We start from the raw sequence: 18,712 nt of genomic DNA on the forward strand, positions 1-18,712 counted from the left end.
CTCTCAGAGAAAAATGAGGAATGAAGGGAACAATTAGCAGTGGGTTACAATATATATGGGGATACATTAGTATATGGTGATCGCACCAGTCCAGAAAAACCCTTTCAACCCTAAGCTGGCTGGCTCACTCTACACACAGGGGAAGAGGAGGCACAGTTCGCAGGCACACTTGTCACTAAGTCTGTGCCTTGAAATGCCGAGGACTGTGTGCTGCTTCAGATCTAATTCCTGGCATCCTTCAGAAGGGCTGGGGTGCCCAAGCAGGACTCCTCCTGCATCACCTGCCTACCTGCCAGAACAGAGGAGTATCTTATCTCATGGGCGCTGTTAGCAAACACTGTGCCTTCAGTGAGAGCTGACTCATCTGGGCACCTGGGTGAGACTCATTTCTCTGCAAGATGTTTGTGAAGTGCCACATCATGGAGCGAAGACATAGCCTCGTGCTAAAATGAGGGATGTGTTCATGCAAGGTCATTCTCTGCTGCAGGAACAAAAAGTTGGGGAGAGCCAACATCCCTCTGCAGCCCTGCTTTCCAAGGTGGAAGCCACGCACTAGGCATGACCCCTTTTATCTACAGATTTGCAAACTGCTAACAGACAACGAGGAAGTGGACAACACTTCATAGAGGGCTCCTATAGCTGAGTTGGGGACTGAAGTGCTAGAAAACAACCTCATTTCCTCTTTACTATCACATCCCCTATTACAACCTGCTCCCCCATTATATCCCCTAATCCACTGCTCTCTGCATGCCCGAGAGATGTCCCGCATAAGCAGTGGGGATCCATTAGGAGAAACTCTTCAGATTTACCTGTCTGCTGCTTCACACAGCAAAGAACAACTACTTTCTGAGCTATCTGGGACCTCCCACCTTCAAAGCTGGATAAGAGGAGTCAGCAGGGCCAGCAACCTTGCAAGATCAGACCTTAATATCCCATGTTCAAGCACAGCCTGCTCTGCAGCCTCCACACAGTGGTGTTAAGGGCTTATCCCAACTTGCAGAGCAATCCTTTTATCACAGAACCAAAGGGCCACTCATGTAAAAGGATGCTTTTCTTCTTATTTTGGATCTGATGCCACATCCCTCTCCAAAAAACATCCTGACACAGTATTTTAAACCTTAAGACCTTGCTCAACTCAGGCAAAAGGTCTTAATGTTTGAGGGCTGAGGTGAGCAGTCCATAAAACTTTCTGGATTAGAAAAGAGACAAAAATACAGCATACAATAACAACTCAGGGCCGGGGGATGAGAGAAGCTCCTTTATCCATTTAAGCCTAAGCTGAAATTTGCAATTGCATGTACACATACGTTGTAAATTATTCTGGGACAGCTAAATTCAGTGGTTTGACAAACACAAGTGGAATTAAAACAGTACTGAAAAAAATTGAAAAAACCAAAATAAACCAACTGGATCACAATTAGAAAGGTCAAAAATTTATTTTTCCTTAGGGCATAAGAGGCAATGTAAACAAAATACAAACAAACAAAAAAAAAAAACCACAAGTCAATTCTTACAGTCTGCAAGCATTTGAAGATAGAGTACCCTTTTCCCACCTCCCCCCAGAACACTGCAAGCCTGCTCAAATGTTAACAAGCAACAATTCTGGACCCTGAAGGTCCAGTGAGTTTTGCCATGTCCCAAGCTGGGACTAAGTTCCTCATGTAAGAAGGACACTGCATCTGTTTTATCAAACACTTAAGAAAAAGTCCAACAAAATATAAATATTACAGACAAAAATCAGATTTAGCACCACCTTTGGTCCAAGCAATCAATGAATCGGGAGATGACAGGCACAGTCTGTTTAGCAAGTCCTTTCTGCCCGAGTTTTTGAAAACATTAGAGGTTCACATTGCAAGAACTTGTAATAACTCAGAAAACAGGCCTCAGACTCTGGCAGTCCCTCACAACCTCCCCTGGTCCTGTGCACACGGAGAGGAGAGCATCATCGCTGTGCAGCAGTGCACAGCGCCAGCCAACATCACTCAAAGCGCTTGGCAGAGCTGAGCTCAGCCCTGTGGGACAGGGCAAACGCTGTGCCAAGGGCCTGATCCTGCTTTGGCCCGGCAGAGCTCTGACTTCGGGCATGGCTGAAAAACAGGAAGGGCAGTGACAGTGTGCATCCTGAATTTCCCTTTCCACTAGCACTTGCCACCCTCCAAAGCCCAGCAGACTGCAGCACCTGTGTGCTGTCAGGGTGTGTGAAGGCAGATGCCTGGAAGGACCTGAAGCTGTTTAAATGCAAGTTATTTCAGCATATCTGAAACATGCAAATCGGGAGCTCTTATCAAGCATAATTTACTCCAGGCCCTTTTTAGGCTCATCTTTTCCAATACACACATGCATGACTATGAATTTTTGCAGAGGTGTCTATACCGAATTGCTGTGCCACAGCACTAGTGTGGGCCAGGATACAGTCGCAAGGATCTGTCACAATCCTAGGAAAATAATTAAGTTCATAAAGCACCTGGCAATACTTTACATTTATTTCCACTTCCTCCTCTATAAGCATCCCGAACCCAATTTGTCTCTCCTTTTCCTCCAGGAGTTTTCAAGCAGTCTTAATTAACCATTATTAAATGCGGTTTGATTCCAAGATAATACCACCTCTAACAAATGCCTAAAGAGAAATGCTGAGATCTACTTTTAGGCACAGCAATGTGAAGTTTTTGCTCTGCATCTTCGCATGCACAATTGACCAAGACAATTTGTGTTTCTCACTCCCCGTTGAGTGACCCATGCAGAGTTTTCACCTTTACAGGCACAGACATGATTAAAATCCCCTAAACAAACATTTGTTTTCACTTCACTGCTTCAGAATGTGTTGCTTTAGGGAAAACCCCCAAACCTCCATTGCTTTACATTGTTTTGCAGTTCTCCGAGCAATGGGCATGGCATGTGGCCGATCAGCAGTCATGGAGAAGGGGGCAGCACCCCGAGCACAGCCCCTGTCCCACACAGGGCAGCAAAATCCTGACCCGGTCACCCATGCCTGTGACATGAGCGGACACAGCCTGGATCAGCCCCCCATTTACTGCACTTGGCCTACGACATAACCACGAGGACTGCTCTGAAACCCATTCCGGATGGGGCACTGAAGTCAAGTAAAGTCTGCAAGTGTGGATTAGGGGGAAGATAATGTTTTGCACAACTGTTTCCCCCCCAATGACAAATCCAGAGCAATGAAAACATTGTGCTATGATAATTTCATTAATTCTCATTGGGACAGAAATGCACTTCTATTGTCCCGGTCACAGAACCAGGCCCACAGTACCGTATGTATCAGCTAAATCATCACAGGTCCCCAGCTGATCTGTGCTAAAGCTTGAGGGACATTTCTACAGAGTCACTTAGCAAAAAGGAGACCTATGTTTTCCCCACTGATAATGCATCTTTTGTGTTGGCCCGTAGAGAAGTTACTCATCTTTGTTAACTAGTACTCTAATCTGCATCAAATCTACCATGTTTACATGCAGACTCCGGGACCGGTCACAAAAAGGTCTTCTGTTTTGTGCCAGTTCAGACAGATTGGGGCATCTGATCCTTCATTAACAATAACTCTTGCCATCCATGGCAAAAGGTACTGTTAAGTGCAAAAAATGTCATTTTTCTGGGTTTCAATTTTACTGGGATGACTGAGAAAGGCAAAATTTTCTATCATGCATGTGATTTCCTTTTCTAGGAAAGCATCTCAGAGACCCAAGCACATCTGGACCCTTGCAGGAGCTCTTCACTGTACAAACAGTTTTATGCAACTGGTCACCATCTCGAGTTCATGAAACAAAAATTGGACAATGCATGAGGCTGCAGTTACTATTTCTGTCTCTAGCCCACATTTGCTATAGGTACATTAAGGAGCGATGCCATGAATGTCAAAATACCTGTCAGCTCTGAAAGAATCAATACTTGGCCAAAAGCTCTAACATCTGCATGATGAACAATATTCATTCCACTACCTTCAATGGAGCTGGATCAGAGGCCACAAGAAAATATGGTCCAAAGATGTTACCACAAAAAAGGGATTCCCCAGACTCATTTTCTTCCTCTCTTGGCTTAACTTGCAACCCAAAACAAACTGAATGGACTCCCGCCCATAAACTCTCCTAAAAAAAAAAAACCACAAGCTCTCAGTTATTCCTTCACATATATACTGCAACAGAAACCACACCAACTTCTAGACCTTTTCCCAAGACAGAACAGACAGAATGGTTCCCATGTTAAAAAGAAAACAAACAAAAAAAAAGGCAAAAAAAGCGTCACCAACTTGACCACGCACGCTAAGACCAGCCACACATTTCTCTACCTCTGGTCACCGACATACTCTCCCAAGCTCCCACCAGGTACATTCCCACCACCTAACCACTAGAAAATGGAGTGCTACACCAACACAGAAATGACAACAGCATCTAATATTCAAGGTCACATTAAGAATATCAACCACCCAGGAAACCCACTGCAAAACCTCTCTTAGACCAGGCCTAGATCGTTTTTTTTTTTTCCCCCCCCAGATACAACTTTGGGACAGCAAAACCCATAGGGGTTCCCAGTCCAGACATGTGCAATTGCTCTGCTAACAGAGGAGAGCACAATTGCTCAAACAGATTTCAGCCTTCATTCAACAGGTTTAGGCTCCCAATAACTGACTACCCACCATTTCCAGAGAGAATTTGGGCTAATTAACAGCTCTGGAAACAGCTGCAGATGTACGTATCCAACTGGGCTGCTTTCAACGCCCACCTTGAGTTATCTGCGTCTGAACTTTAGCCTAAGCACCAATCAAACTGCTGGCAAGACTTCTCCCGACATGAAATTTGATATTGAGTCTTAACTGAGGAGGCTCATCTGCTTGATTCTCCCCAAACATTGCAAGCAGAGTAATGAGCACTGCTGTCTGCAATTAAATCTGCAATTACGGAACAGCACTGATGTCATGTGAAATTAGCCAGACAGCAGAAATGCACCTACTCTGTGCACTATTGACCCCGCGATACTCAGTTTGGACCCTCAGTACAAAAAAGTCATTGTAATGCTACACGCACTTTGCTTTTGCAATACTCTAGGTCTGAACTCACCACGAGTAATGAGCAAGTCTTTTCAGCAAGCCTATGCTGCAGAAAAATTCCTCCTAGAGACTGGAAACAATTATAACTTCCCGCCCCATGAAAATCCAAGACAGGAAATAGTTAAGTCAACTGTTCAGTGAAATTGTGGTTTGTTTTTTGTTTTTTTTTTTTTTTTTTTAAAAGGTTTCTTTTTAATTCCTTTTTTATTTTATTAACAATTTACTAATTGTCACAGGCTAAGTTGCAGTGACTGCACTATTCTCTTCTGTCCTGCTTCTAGGGGATGGAAACAAACTGAACCTGGATGCTCAGGGGACCCAGAACCAGAACAGAATTTGATGTCACCCCACTCTAAACCCCAAGGGTGATGATGGGATTTTGTTTATTTATTACCACTTCCCTGGTGACCCAGAAGCAGTTCAAGAACAAGCTCTCAAACGAGAAAAGAACTGTTTGTACAGAGAAAGCTGCCACGTTGCTTAAATTCCAGACATCAAATACAGAGTCACTAACACAGCTTTGAAGGGGAATATCTGGAGAAGCCTGAAATATTTATTTTAATATTAAATGTTATATTTTAAAAATTCTCCTACAGTGCCAAGTGATTCTCCCTCCCCTTTGTTTTTCTCTTTCACCAAGCAGGGACCAAGACAGACAGGTACCATTGTAACCAAATAACCCTGAGCATCAGGGAAAGATCACTAAACCCAATATTTTCCCAGAAGTGCCACTAGCACAGGGTTGTTTCACAGAGGGCCAACGCAGGCAGGCCTGGAACAGCCACTCTTGCCCGCTCCATCAGCCAAACCTTCGTGTATGCAAACTCCCAGACACACAAACCGCCTCAACTACAACAAACACATAATCCATGTTCGTCTTTCTTTGGTGGATCATTGGCTTCAGGACACAGATTGTCATAGTATATCACGGAGTGTGAAACAACTTTTCTCAATAATGAAAAATCCTAACACAGAGTAGTGATGTATTAAAACCATCTATACAGAGAAAGAACCTGCAGTGTCAGACCCAATAATTTATGGCCTTATTAGAAACATCTTTTTCCTCTTATTTTATCTATCCCTCCCCTGCCAATATAGTTACCTCATTTCTTTCCAAATTATCAACATAATTCCCATTATTTTGATTCAGTAACAAACAGGAGTCTCAACTCAGGACAGTAGTGGCTTATGCTGACAAGAACAGGTCTGTAAAACGCCAGTGTGAAGCTTTAAACCAAATTTATTTATTAAAAAAACAAACACAAAACAAAAAAAATTGCACTCTCCAACTAGAATCAATGCTACCTTGATGCAAGAACAAATGAAGAACATTGTTGATGGGACCAGCCCAGCCCTGACATTATAAAATGGGAGAAACTAATTTGTTCTGCCTACACCAGTCAGGTCCGCACACGGTGCAGCGCAGCTTTTGCTCCAGGAATCGCTGCGGAGCCCTAGCCCTGATGTTAGGGCACCCAAGAAAAAAGATCCCCTCGCTCCACCCTTGGCAATGCATGCACACCCCACAAAACTGACACCCCAAAGTAGAGTAATGGGTGACTTTTTACAGACAGCTGTGCTTTGCTCCGAGTTGGGTCTAAGACAGAGGAGGAAAAGCAGCAACAGCAACCTACATCCCAACCCAAAGTCAACTGACTGCGGGGGCTTCTGGATCCGGCCCTACGTACAGTACTTTATTTGAAAATTACAGACACACACAACAGACACGACTACTGAGCAGCACAGAGGGAGAGAAAGAGAAATACAAGCACCGGGCAGAGCTAGCAGAGGCCGTCAAATAGTTCAATGTGCAGACACATTCCCCATGCATCGCCCCATTGGTGGTCCCTGCTTCTACCAAGCAACTAAAAGCAAATGAAAAATAATAACTTACACATATATTTGCTCTCAGACCATCATACTGGTACTGTTGGCAGCCATCAAACACTGCATTTACACACAACACTTCGCTACGTGGCTAAATAGCATCTGAAGTTGCCAGAAAAGGAGCCACTGGTGATGGGAAGCCACCAGCAAATAGCAGCAAAGCTCCAGTTGGTTTTAAAAAAGCTGCAAGACCTGCAGGGGAGTGGATCATGGCATGGCAGCACCAAGGCTCAGCAGTCCTGTGCACCCTTGGGAGGTGTAAGAACTGAGCGCACAGCACTTGCTTTTGCTGAGAACGGTCCACGCTGAGCACCCACGAGATGCTTTGCTCCACTGCGGGTCTTCTGTCAGTGTAACTCTACTGATGCTCATGGACTTCTTGCCAGTTTAGACAAGAGCACATGAAAGAATTAAGTTGGCTTCTCAAAACCAGATTCATTTGTAAAGTATTAGAGGTTTTCCAAAATCATGTAATTGATACTATTTCAGTACAGCTGCAGAATTCAGTTTTTCTGTTTGAATGCCAAGGTCTCTGGTAATATTAAGGCTTTTTGACAAACTTAAGAACAGCAGGACAAAAGTTAAGCAGAAAGCTGAGGTACGCTCCCTCTCCAGGGACATGAACTTGAGCCACAGGAGACATACTTCCCGGAGCTCAGACAATCAAATGCTCTGGTTTTCACATTTCTCTTGCATCTTACAAAAACACTCCAGTTTTTCAAAGGTAGTAGATTCTGCTGCTACCTGGAAAGTCACATTATTTTGGACAGATGGAAGTTCTCCTTCCATTCAAACAGAATTTAAGACTTTTGAAGAGCAAAGTTTCTGCCCAACTTTATTTTGGACCTGAGAGATCAGCCTTTGCAAGCCAAGAAATACGAAATCAATACCCAAATCAGCTGTGAAATTCTGCAGGTGAGAACCAACCCAGATAAAATGGGGACTTTTTTCCTTAGGTTAACAATAAGGAAAGAAAAAACCGAGGACCTGTAAAAATATTCCCATAGCTCTTGCAATAAATACAGGTAACAATACAGTATCAAAACTTGGGACTGCACCAGCAGAAGTATTTTCCCTTCTGAAGTTATCATCGATTCTGAAGCATAACAGAGGACATAACCAGCAGAGACATACCAGAAGACAGTATCATGCATGGATGACATACAGAGTGTTTCAAGCATAGCTCAGAAGTCCTGTATTGATAAGGATGTTAATGCACCTTCTATACATAATCCTGGCAACATGCTGCATAATCCTTATACTTTCAGTAACAGGTGATGCTTTTTTAATGAAAAGCAGCCATTCCCAAACTACCCCAGCTATCAGTCCCTACCTACCAAAGGGTCCTCTTTTCACCCAGCCACCCCCTCCCCTGCATTTCCCCTTCCCCTAAGAGTGCATGAATAGAGAATTGCAAACATTTCACACTGCACGTTCCACTCCAAGTCCTGGATGAGGGGCCTGTTTATTCTATGAATATTGCACTTATCCACTCATTGGATTTGTTTTTTCTCAAGAATGCAGAGTATTTGGAAAAAAATAAAAAAAATTAGTAGGATACAACACAGGAAAATATGAGTTATTGACAAGCTAGCTATGAAGATCTAAAATTAAATAGTACTAGTTCTATTCTGTTAATACTCGTAATATGAAAATAATGAATGCTTTATCAAATTCCCTTGTTTTTCATGTAAGATAAAAGCAGTAACTTTCTTTTTAACTGAGGAAAGCAATGAATATATATTACAATAAAATACGATTCATTAAGATCTGAAAGTGATGAAAACAATTATATAATGCCTTCGTCAAACTTTATTGCATCATAACGGAAGGAATCTTGGGGTGTGTATCCACAAGGGCCAAATCCATTTTTTAGCTATACCCGTGCAGATGTGAAATTCCATTTTTAAGAGTCTAACCGTGAGCCAATTTTAATCCTTCATTATTGTGTATTTGTATTATTGTACACATCGATTTAAAAACTTCCTGTCGATACATCAGTTAAGTATCCCGGCATGCGCCTATCATGTCTTGCAAAGGACTGGTACATATGACCACACCCACCCATTGCAAGGTGTGAGAGCTAGAACAATGAAAAGGAATTGCCTCCCACAAGGAAGGGCTGCTAAAACAAACATATTACTCTTGCTGTTATGAGAAAGTATTTTGAAAGGGGAGACAAGGGAAACCAGCAATTAAACTTTTCAGGCATTATATAAACCTCAATAACGAACTCAGAAGTGCTCATTATTATTAAAGTTGCAGTATACAGCAAGACACAATTTTCACATTCTTAAATTTTGTTCTCTGGCATTGGAGTTTGGATTTTCTGCTGGTCCAAATTCAAGACTTTTTGGAAAGCACGGACAGCGGGCGAGAGCAACGTGGTGACAGCAGCCGCCTCTTCCGCCGGAGGAGGGCCCCCTTCAGCTGCAAATGGCTTTGTCCAAGCCCTGCAGAGCTCTTCCTCTTAACAATCTGGTTCAAGAATAAACCAGAAAAAGAGAAATTTAAACAGTACTATTGATTTCTGCATTGAGCGTTCACTGAGGTGTACATTACATTTAAATATTGCTCTTGATCCAGTGTCAGTTCTGACAAATTTAGTAAATAAAGCTTAAGGCGACATTAACATTTTAGAAAAGAGCTAAAACACTTCTAGCACTACACTGTCCTCTAAGGCACCTTGCCAAGTTTTCCTGCCCTGCAGTCAGCTTTTCTGATTTAGCTTAAGGCCTTTCACTCTGTTTCACAGCTAACAGTGGAAAGGGCTTGCTATTTCGGGTATCAGTGGAGCTGACCAAAACTAGCTGCTCGCTGATGGAAAAAATAATTCTTTTCCTGATATCTCTCAGTTGAAAGAATCAAAAAAAGAGATCAGTGAGAGATGCTGTGACAATGGTAAGATGGGAGGGGGAAAAACTGCATTGGGTGGTATTTGCTTTGAAAGTGCCCTTTTAAACACAAGCAGTCAAAAGAGCCACCAAATAAAGGGAAGCCCAAACCGAAGCTTTCCCACCATGCCAGGCGGTGGCCCACATTCATTTCTAGCATCAAGTAGGTCATTTGCGCCCCATACTTTTTGCTGGTGCAGGTGGGGGCACAGGGAGGAGGGAAGCCAGGAGCGTGGCTTTGCAGCCCATCTACAGGCTCTGGCCTCTCCTCAGGGGGCCGTGAAGCCTTTGAGATGGGATAAAGGAGCAATTGAGCCATGGGACACTGGGCTGCTGCTTGAGAAAACCCTGGCAGTACTGCAGGCACCCTCGCTCTGTGTCATCCCCTGCACCGCTTGGAGCTCGGCAAACCACCCCCCTGCAAAAGCCAGAGCTGGAGAAGCAAGCCAGCAAGGTGGAAAGGGAGCTGTAGGACAGACTGACGTCTGTTACAGAGCTGGCCCGCGTTTCACAGGCAGATCCTGAAGCCATCACACTAACCTGAGCCTCATGGCGAGCCCGCATCCACCGGGGACCAGCCTCATGCAAGGCACTCAGCAGCCAGACACCACAACCGTCTGCCAAGAACGGCTTTGCCACTCCAAACCCTGCAAGGATTCCTGCAGCTCAGAGGTGCTCTGGGCTCAGCTTTGCTGGATGCAAGTGTGAACATTTGTACTAGTCCGGGCTCTCCCGTCTGTGTGCTGCTTTCCTCTTCATGGGTAAGGGCTCACGTCATGCCGCACCGTACTCAGAGAATTCAGTGGCTCAATGCAGAAGATCTGGGAGCTGTGCTTTTACATCCCCCCAAAGAGATGACCTAGTGGGAATGTCTTTAAACAAAACTTTAGAATATTTTAAATAATAAGTTAATTCTTAATAAATATGTGCTTCAAGAAAATGATAATTATATACTGCACCTTTAAATAATGCACTTAGTTCTCTGCATTGGCTTCCATTTTGGTTTCTCTTACTGTTAAAGTGCATTAATTCAAAATAATGAACCACTTCCGCATCATTATTGTTAAAATAAATCATAACATTAATACGAGTCACTAAGTCACTACTATTAGTACTGCAATCTAGCAGATAACTCTATGTATTGCTCTATTTAATACTGTCCAGCAGAAGAATATAATACTTCTATTATAATCTCACAACAGCTCCAGCAGTCTTTTATGGCTGCTACCATATTAGTACAACTAAAAATGGGGAGAAGTATGAGAGACAGGGCCACAATGCCTCAGACACACATCCAGTAAGATGTAGCTAACTGGATATATACATATATATTATATGGCAAGACATTAAGGTACAAGGAGGACGCTGCACACTGATACGAGCTGTTGTGCAGATACACCTCCTTCTCCTGCCACCACAATTTAAAGGGATCCCAACCAAACAGCCGCCCTCCCCACTTGGATGTAGAGAGCCGCCTGAACCACAGCACTGTTCATAGCCAGTTGTGGCACCTGGATGTTGTTCCAGCTACCAAAAGGACATCAGACAGGTTAGCTGTAGGCAACTCTCTCGATGTTACCATGGAAATTAATAAAAACCCCAAACCAGGAAAAAAAAAAAAAAAAAAAGAAAAGACCAACATATAAATTGTGTAATTTCTTTTTGGCAGAGAAACATCCCCAGAAACACATGATATTATTGTGCTATTCTACTCAGTCCCTTGATCCCAGCTATTTTAAAGTCTTTATAACCTTTACCTTCCAAGCCAAGTCAGTATGAAACTCTGGTGGAAAAAAGGGCATGTATCATTTTGTGTAAACCAGCAGTGAAATGGTCTGCCCCTTCCCCCTTAAAACAGATTTACAATGCTGCCTATTATTTGAAGGAACTAGATATTGATCTTGAGTGATTAACAAGGCCATTTAAGGAAAAAAAAAAAAAAAAAAGGTATGACTTCCTCAACTACAGTAGGGATTTAGCCAATGATGTTTACAGTACAAGAGCTGGCTACCTCACAAATTCCTAGCCTTTTCCAATGGATGCCTCTTCCATTTTCCACCACACTACCCTCACCGTGTGCCACGTTTCAAAGCATGAGTTAAGAAAGGCAAACAGAAATGGAATTAGAAAAGGCAGCTTCCTGGTTAGATGCACTGTAGACCTAATTGCTTTGATATTAAATCTCTGAGCCTGAGAAGCCCATGCACACTTTCCAGTACAAATGTACTTTTTGGATTCAAGGGGGAACAGAAACACGTATTTGGCTCCTGCTTCAGTTTTAAGTCTCTTCTGATAAAAAAAGACAAAAAAAAGTAAACCCAGAATGCACAGAAAAGACAAAAAACAAAACACAGAAAAATAATTCCTCAAAAATATACAAATTAAGGATGTGCAGACTGAGTTTGATGGCTTTTTCCCCCTTGTAAACACTGGTGTTGCAGAAGGTTCCAGCTATTTCTAACTAATACCTTGGTGGGCCCTGCCAACAGTCAGCATGCTTGGATTTGGACCAGATCACAAAAACAGAAGTAACACATTTGACAGCTTTGTCTTTAGTGTCTTCAGGGACCTTTGTACATTTTGATATTATGACAAGTTTTGAGAAACCCGACTCTGGGAAGAGAATCACCCAGGATCACCTGGCAGGAGTCAGGCACAGAACTAAATAGGGAGCCTACAAAGTAATCGACATGCTTAAGCATGGGGTTTGTAGGTTTGTTTTCACAAGCACCAGTAGGCATTGCTGCCCTAGAACACCTGACATCCCAACTCAAAGAACAAGACAGAACGAAAGGAAACAAAAAAGCCCCCAACCAACACCACCTGATTGCCTTTTCCGGTGAGTTAGCAGTAACAATAAAACACAGCTGAAGTCAGAGACCAAATCTCTCCATGATGAAAAGGCTCCAACTCTAAACCAACCAACTGTTGAGAACAGTAAGAAAAAAGTGAACATCTCCAAAGGATTAGAGTCCCTCTGTGTTTCAGAAACTTCCATTCGCTTCTCACTGTAAGTTGTGGAAACACATCCAAAACTCTTGGGTATTCCATGTACAAACAAGAATGAGGAGAAAGGGAGCCAAGATCGTAAAATAGTGTTTGGCACAAAACTCCCCAAGTAGATGCATGTGTATTTCTCTCTCACAAAAGGCACACATTGGGTTTCCTATCAATAATGGGAAAGATGGGATGTCATACCCTGTTACACATACAAGATTATTAACAACTTCACAAAAAGGCATTTGACTATGCTGCATCTTCCTCATAGTTGCTTATGACACGTTAACCCCACAAACCTCTCCAGAACATGGCAGATTTGTCCTCAGCATAGACTCCTTTGTCCCTTTGTACAAACTGGAGCACAGGGAAACGTCTTTTTGTGTAGCAATTGTTTTTTCCACATGTACACAGCAGGAACAGTATAAATTAGGGAGGTTAAAGATATTGCAATATTAGTTCTTTTTCTCCAAGTAATTTGAGGGCACCCAGCCTTTGAATGGCTTCACACCATTCATGATCTGGCAGTACCACCAGCCATTTGGGTTCCTTTCGAGGACCTCCATGCAGACACCTTCCTGAAACCCTGCAGTCTCCTCATCCCCTTCATAGTCTGCAATGGAAACATAGATGTCCTTGAGATTGTTGTGGATGAACTGGGATTTCTCAATGGGCTTTGGCCTGACTGTGGACACAGGAATCCCATTCCTCTGGGTAGGGAGGTTGGAGGTGGTCTCCAAGCTCTCTGTACCCGACCGCTCAGGCTGCTTTCCCTTTGCGTCACCAGGCTGTGACCATGCATTGCTGAAGGAGGAATTCCGACGGACGGTCCTAAGATGATCTGTAGTTGTTAAAGACTCATTTCTGCGCAAAGAGCATGACAGGTTGTTATCCTTTGGTGGTGGAGACACAAACACTGACTGTGGCCGGACGGCAAGTTGCCTCACACCGTTCCTCATTTTGACTGGCCCTGATGGTTTTGAAAAACCACCAGGAGGTTTGCTTGGGATGGGTGGTGTTGCGCGTTTGCTCTGGTTGATGGTGTTCAAAGCCTGAACCCTCTTCTCTATCTTCTCTAAACTGTTTGACTTGTTTTCATTTCTCCTGTTCCTGGCAAATGAGGCATCAGTCTCTGCTAATGTGGTTTCTCGCTGGTTATCAGGGAGAGCCAAATAATGGGAAGGAGCCCAGCCTTCCATGTCTCCATATTTCAGGTACCACCACCCACTGGCTTGCTTTTCCAGCACTTCCACTTCTACTCCTGCTGGGAAGCAAATTTCAGAATCCTGTACCTTTTGGTATGAGTCAGTGGTCACATAGAAACATCTGGAGTCATTTTCTTGCTCGGTTTTGGCTGGATGGCTAGAGCAGAAAATGCCACGGGAAGGAGCTGTAATGAGATCAGCCGAGCTCCTCCTAACAGGATCGTCTTGGTTCTCAGAAGCTGTGCGGGGGGGACTCTCAGACTCTTCACTTTTTGAACCTTTAAGTCCACCTCTGAGTTGCCCAGTTGGCCTCAGCTGACGCCTTAAAGTGCTGATATCCATCTTTTCTTGGCTCTGAGAGTCTGCCTTGTTCAGGAAGGGTTTGGGCCTAACGATTGGCTTTGCTCTAATGGAAGGACTCTGCCCAGTCTCTTTCTTCATGCCTGTTCTTGGCATGCTACGTAAGCCAACATCTGAAGCTGACCTTGGTTTTGTCTCCTCGCTCCTGGAATAGTGACATTTTCCAAGATCGGGCTGGATGTTTTTGTCCGTCTTGAGCTTCACAAGTGATGATTTAGGAGAGCTGGAACATGGAGAATTCCTTCGGATCAAGGAGAGAGAGGAGCTTTTCTGAGAATCGGAGTCTCCACTAGATTCCTTACTGGACAAAGCATCTTCCACATAACGCCTGAATCCCTCATTCTCATAGATGGTCTCTTCTTCGTGAGCAACATCTTCTGAAGACTCTCCTACTTTGAACTTTGCTTTCTGAATTGATGACATGGGAGAGGGCTTGAGGGGCTGAAACAGTCGTTTTTCAGGAGTGCCCTCTTCACGATGACTTTCACTCACTTCACACTCCAAGTCAAAGCCAAAGGCAGGTACATCATACTCAGGTTCTTCGTATTTCAGCTTGTGGGGAGAGTCCTGGGTATCTCCTGAAGAAACTGTTCCAGGAGTTGTTCCTTCTTCAGAGTCTTTTGGTTTACTGGGAGGTGCTGGGGGAGGAACTTTTGGGCGGGTTAAAGTACTGGTTCTTCTGTTTAAATTTGGCTTCTTCCTCTTGTCAATGTAAGATGCTGGAGCCCATCCTTCCTTCTCTCCAATCTGCACATACCACCAGCCACCAGAATTCTTTTCTATAACCTAGGAGATGACAAGGAACATGTTACTCAGACAAAAATCTCAACCAATTGCTTTCCACTCCTCCCCTTTAAATCCAGTCCCCTGCAATAGCCAAATATTTCAATTTTTCCAGCTGCACTGTAAGGCTCACCTCTGCTTTTTGTCCTCCACGAAAGCTTATGCCATCAGAGATACAAGACTGGAACTCTGCAATGGTGTAGTATTCCACTTCCACAGAGGGTGGTTCTGGTGGTTTGGGCAACTGAAACCCCTATGGCAAATAGGAAATTTTGTTCAATTAAATCAAAAAAACAGTGGGCTGAGAAGCAGTATGAAAAAATATTTGCCTTTATTCACTAAAACTCTTCCTTCTTCCTATGCTACTTCCTAATGATAACTTCCCAGTTCTCCAGAGTGGAAGCTGATGTATTGAGATGGGCCACAAGAGAAAAGCCTTTCAAAATACGCACTGTTCATGCCACCTTCACCAGCTGTTCAAACTGTGATAATCTTTATCTGAACAGTAAAACATTTTACTGATGGGCCATAAAGCGTGAGCTGCCATTCCAGCCACAGCAATAACAGCCTGTTTACTCTGAGATTTTGTCCAGAAAGACTCAGTTCTGGATGGCCTGCCACAACTGCAGAAAATTGCATTGCAACAGGCCCATAACAGATTCTGCCTATCATCAAATATACTACCTTAAAATGTAATCCTAATGAATTATTGCTCTTAAACTGCTGCTGGATTTTTAAACTATCTGAAATAGTGATATTAGCTAATGGGCATCTGTTGTAGCAAGAAACAAGGATTGTATCACAGAACCATGTGAAGAGCTTTGCTCAGCTGAAGTGATAGGAGAAAGGAAGGACTTTACTATAGGATCAAAAGATTCCAGTTCCTCCCTGTAACAGAGACCCAGAACCTCTACTCAATCCCAACACAAACTGCATTTAAATTGCATAGAGGCTCCACGAGAAGCAGGATACTGCTATTTATAGCCATTCTGGCAGCATACCAGATGCCTCTAAAAGCTAAGTGCCTTTACATTAAGCTGTCATAATTTAGAGTTTGTTACAATTATTTTTAAGGTGATAAATGGATTAAAAGTCCTTTCAAGAATTTTGATATCGAAAGCTTTTCAGATTAGCACATTGCTCATCTACAGAATGAATAGATGATGGTGAAGCTTCACAGCTTCTGCATTTCACTGCTCATGGTTCTAACACAAGAACTGCAGTGTGTCAGGATCTCTTGAACACAGGTCAGACCTGCCACAGACAGACACAGGACAGCCAAAGACACAAAATGATCTTAAGCCATTAATGGAAGAAAGGCAAATTGCATACTGTGCTTTATTCACACGCTCATCGTTGTAACTAACAGTCCATGTTTCATCACACACAGCATGTGGCGTTTCACAGAGAATGCATCTCTGCACCTTAGGAACCATGTCTAACTGTTATAATTGGATGTTTCTGCACTATTAATGCTGAAATACAGCAGAAGTGCAGCATAATAAAATGCCTTCAGATAGTAGGATGGTTTGGATTAAATGAAGATAATTGGAAACAGCAGACATGTTCAGGGTTTCACATATATTATCATTGTTATTTTTAGCATGGGATTAAGTGTAGTAGTCGTGCCAAAACAAAGTCTAATTGAAAATAATGCAAAGAGAAATAGGAAGAAAATGCTAATATGCTATTCATCTAATTTGTTAAGAATCATGTCAGATGACACAGAAAAATTACAAGTCACATACTGCTCATAAAGGGTACAGCAAAGATTAAACACTATGTATTGCCTAGTTATAAACAAGCTATTAGCATGACTTTTGTGCAAATAGACTACTGAGTAGTTCCTATCTGAAGATGACAGTCCTAATCTCAAATTGGTCCAAACTTCCAGAATTCTAGCTTGAGGATAAACAATCATAGGAGGTCTCATTCCTGTAGCACACATCCTTCCATAAGATCCCAAGTCACTTCAAACGTACACAAGAGTGAAGCTTAGCCGCCTCAAAGATGGTAGCAACGGAAGGAGGGTAGACGTTCCCAGCTGTTAAAGACAAGAGAAGGTCAAAAGATCTAGCCTGGGCTAAAGACACCCAGAGGAACTTTAAACCTTCGCTGTCAGCCAAACTGGTTTTAATGCTTATGCACAGAACATAGTAGCTTTAGGATGTTCTCCCTTCAGTTCAATACCTGCTTGGTTGGGGCAACATTTTGAAAAACAGAAATCCCCAATTAACATTAGAATGTCCAGAGGTCTGCTCAATACTTAAACAATAAAATGAACACGCATGCAAATAAAGGATCTCTCAGATAACCCCTACACCTTGTACAGCTGTAGAAAGTCTCATAAAGCACCCGCACACCTACCCCACTGCTAACATATACCATAAACCAATACAAACCAGACTGGATTCTCTTCGTGGGGGCGGCCTTGTTCGTAGATTTGGAGAACCTGAGCAGGAAAGGGAAAAGGGAGAGTTTATTTAACTTTGTAAGTACTGTTAAACACATTTTTCAGCAGCTCTCTGCCGTTACACAGTTTGAGAATATTAGAAGTCAGTATTTGCAATATTTAAGGCATCTCTATGAAACAAGATAGGAAACTATGAGGGTATATTAGAAATACCAAGGTAGCTTAGCTATTCATCTCAGCTAAGCCAGCAAATTTAAGAGGAAATCACTGCCAGAAAGTAGTGGATTGCATTTTCTGCTGGAACTGACCAGCTCCATTGGAGATTGGCCAGCAAAGAATTGGCCTAATACTTAGTTTTCCCCCCAGCAGTAAAAATAATCCACTAAATGAATAACACTCACACTGTCCTCTATTACAGTATCTTGCCATTCCTTGCATAGACTAGTGTTAGCATCTGCATTTTGCAGATGAAGTAGTAAAAACATTATAGCAACTTGCCCCCAGGAAACTAGCAGAACAAATGCAAGAGAAGACATAGGTGGTCTCCTTGACTTTAACACACCATGACATGATCTGCACTACTGGGGCTGGGGGACACATTTTAGAGTGTTCAAAAGGAGAAAATCTTCGCTGGGAAAAAGGAAAAAAGTAAACACATACTGGCTAAGATAAAGAAGAACTAGCCAGCCTTTTTATCAAGTGAAGTTAAATTTTATCACTACTAATGAAGGACCATGTCCTGGAGTCCCTACAGATCTACACACAATGCAAAGATCTGCTCGTATGGATTCAGCTATAAGGCCAGGACACATGGGACCTTAGCTGACAGGCAATGCCAGCCCTGAAAGGTAGAAAACAAGAATTCATTGCAAGCCAGTGGAAACCCAGACTACTTTACTGCCTTACTTATTTGAGCTCTTTGTGGTGCTATCCTTGCTATGGCTGGGGATCCCTGGGCCAGTTTGGAAGCCTGCTTGTCTGGGGTCATCATGGCATTGCCATTAGAGTCATTGCACAGGATGGGCAAACTGATTTCCTTCTTTGTGATATGGGTTTCTGCAGTCTCGTTTTCTGCTTGAGTTTCCTTGTCAGTGGATGATTTCTTGTTCAGCAG

At 43.0% G+C, this 18,712-nt stretch overlaps 1 protein-coding gene across 1 annotated transcript in view; it reads right to left on the reverse strand.

Moving 5' to 3' along the window:
• Window positions 1–12,803: 12,803 nt before the first annotated feature.
• Window positions 12,804–18,712, reverse strand: part of SH3PXD2A (SH3 and PX domains 2A) — a 32,474-nt gene continuing 26,565 nt past the window's right edge. The window contains exons 5-8 of the mRNA XM_009577550.1: window positions 18,505–18,712; window positions 17,588–17,637; window positions 15,319–15,438; window positions 12,804–15,188 (exon numbers count right to left, since the gene is read on the reverse strand). The exon at window positions 18,505–18,712 is cut by the window's right edge and continues 139 nt beyond it. Coding sequence (XP_009575845.1) covers window positions 13,293–15,188; window positions 15,319–15,438; window positions 17,588–17,637; window positions 18,505–18,712 — 2,274 coding nt within the window. The 3' untranslated portion in view covers window positions 12,804–13,292. The remainder of the gene's footprint in view (window positions 15,189–15,318; window positions 15,439–17,587; window positions 17,638–18,504) is intronic.

This window comes from Fulmarus glacialis, unplaced genomic scaffold (assembly GCF_000690835.1).
Source record: "Fulmarus glacialis isolate BGI_N327 unplaced genomic scaffold, ASM69083v1 scaffold21605, whole genome shotgun sequence".
Classification (NCBI taxonomy): domain Eukaryota; kingdom Metazoa; phylum Chordata; class Aves; order Procellariiformes; family Procellariidae; genus Fulmarus; species Fulmarus glacialis.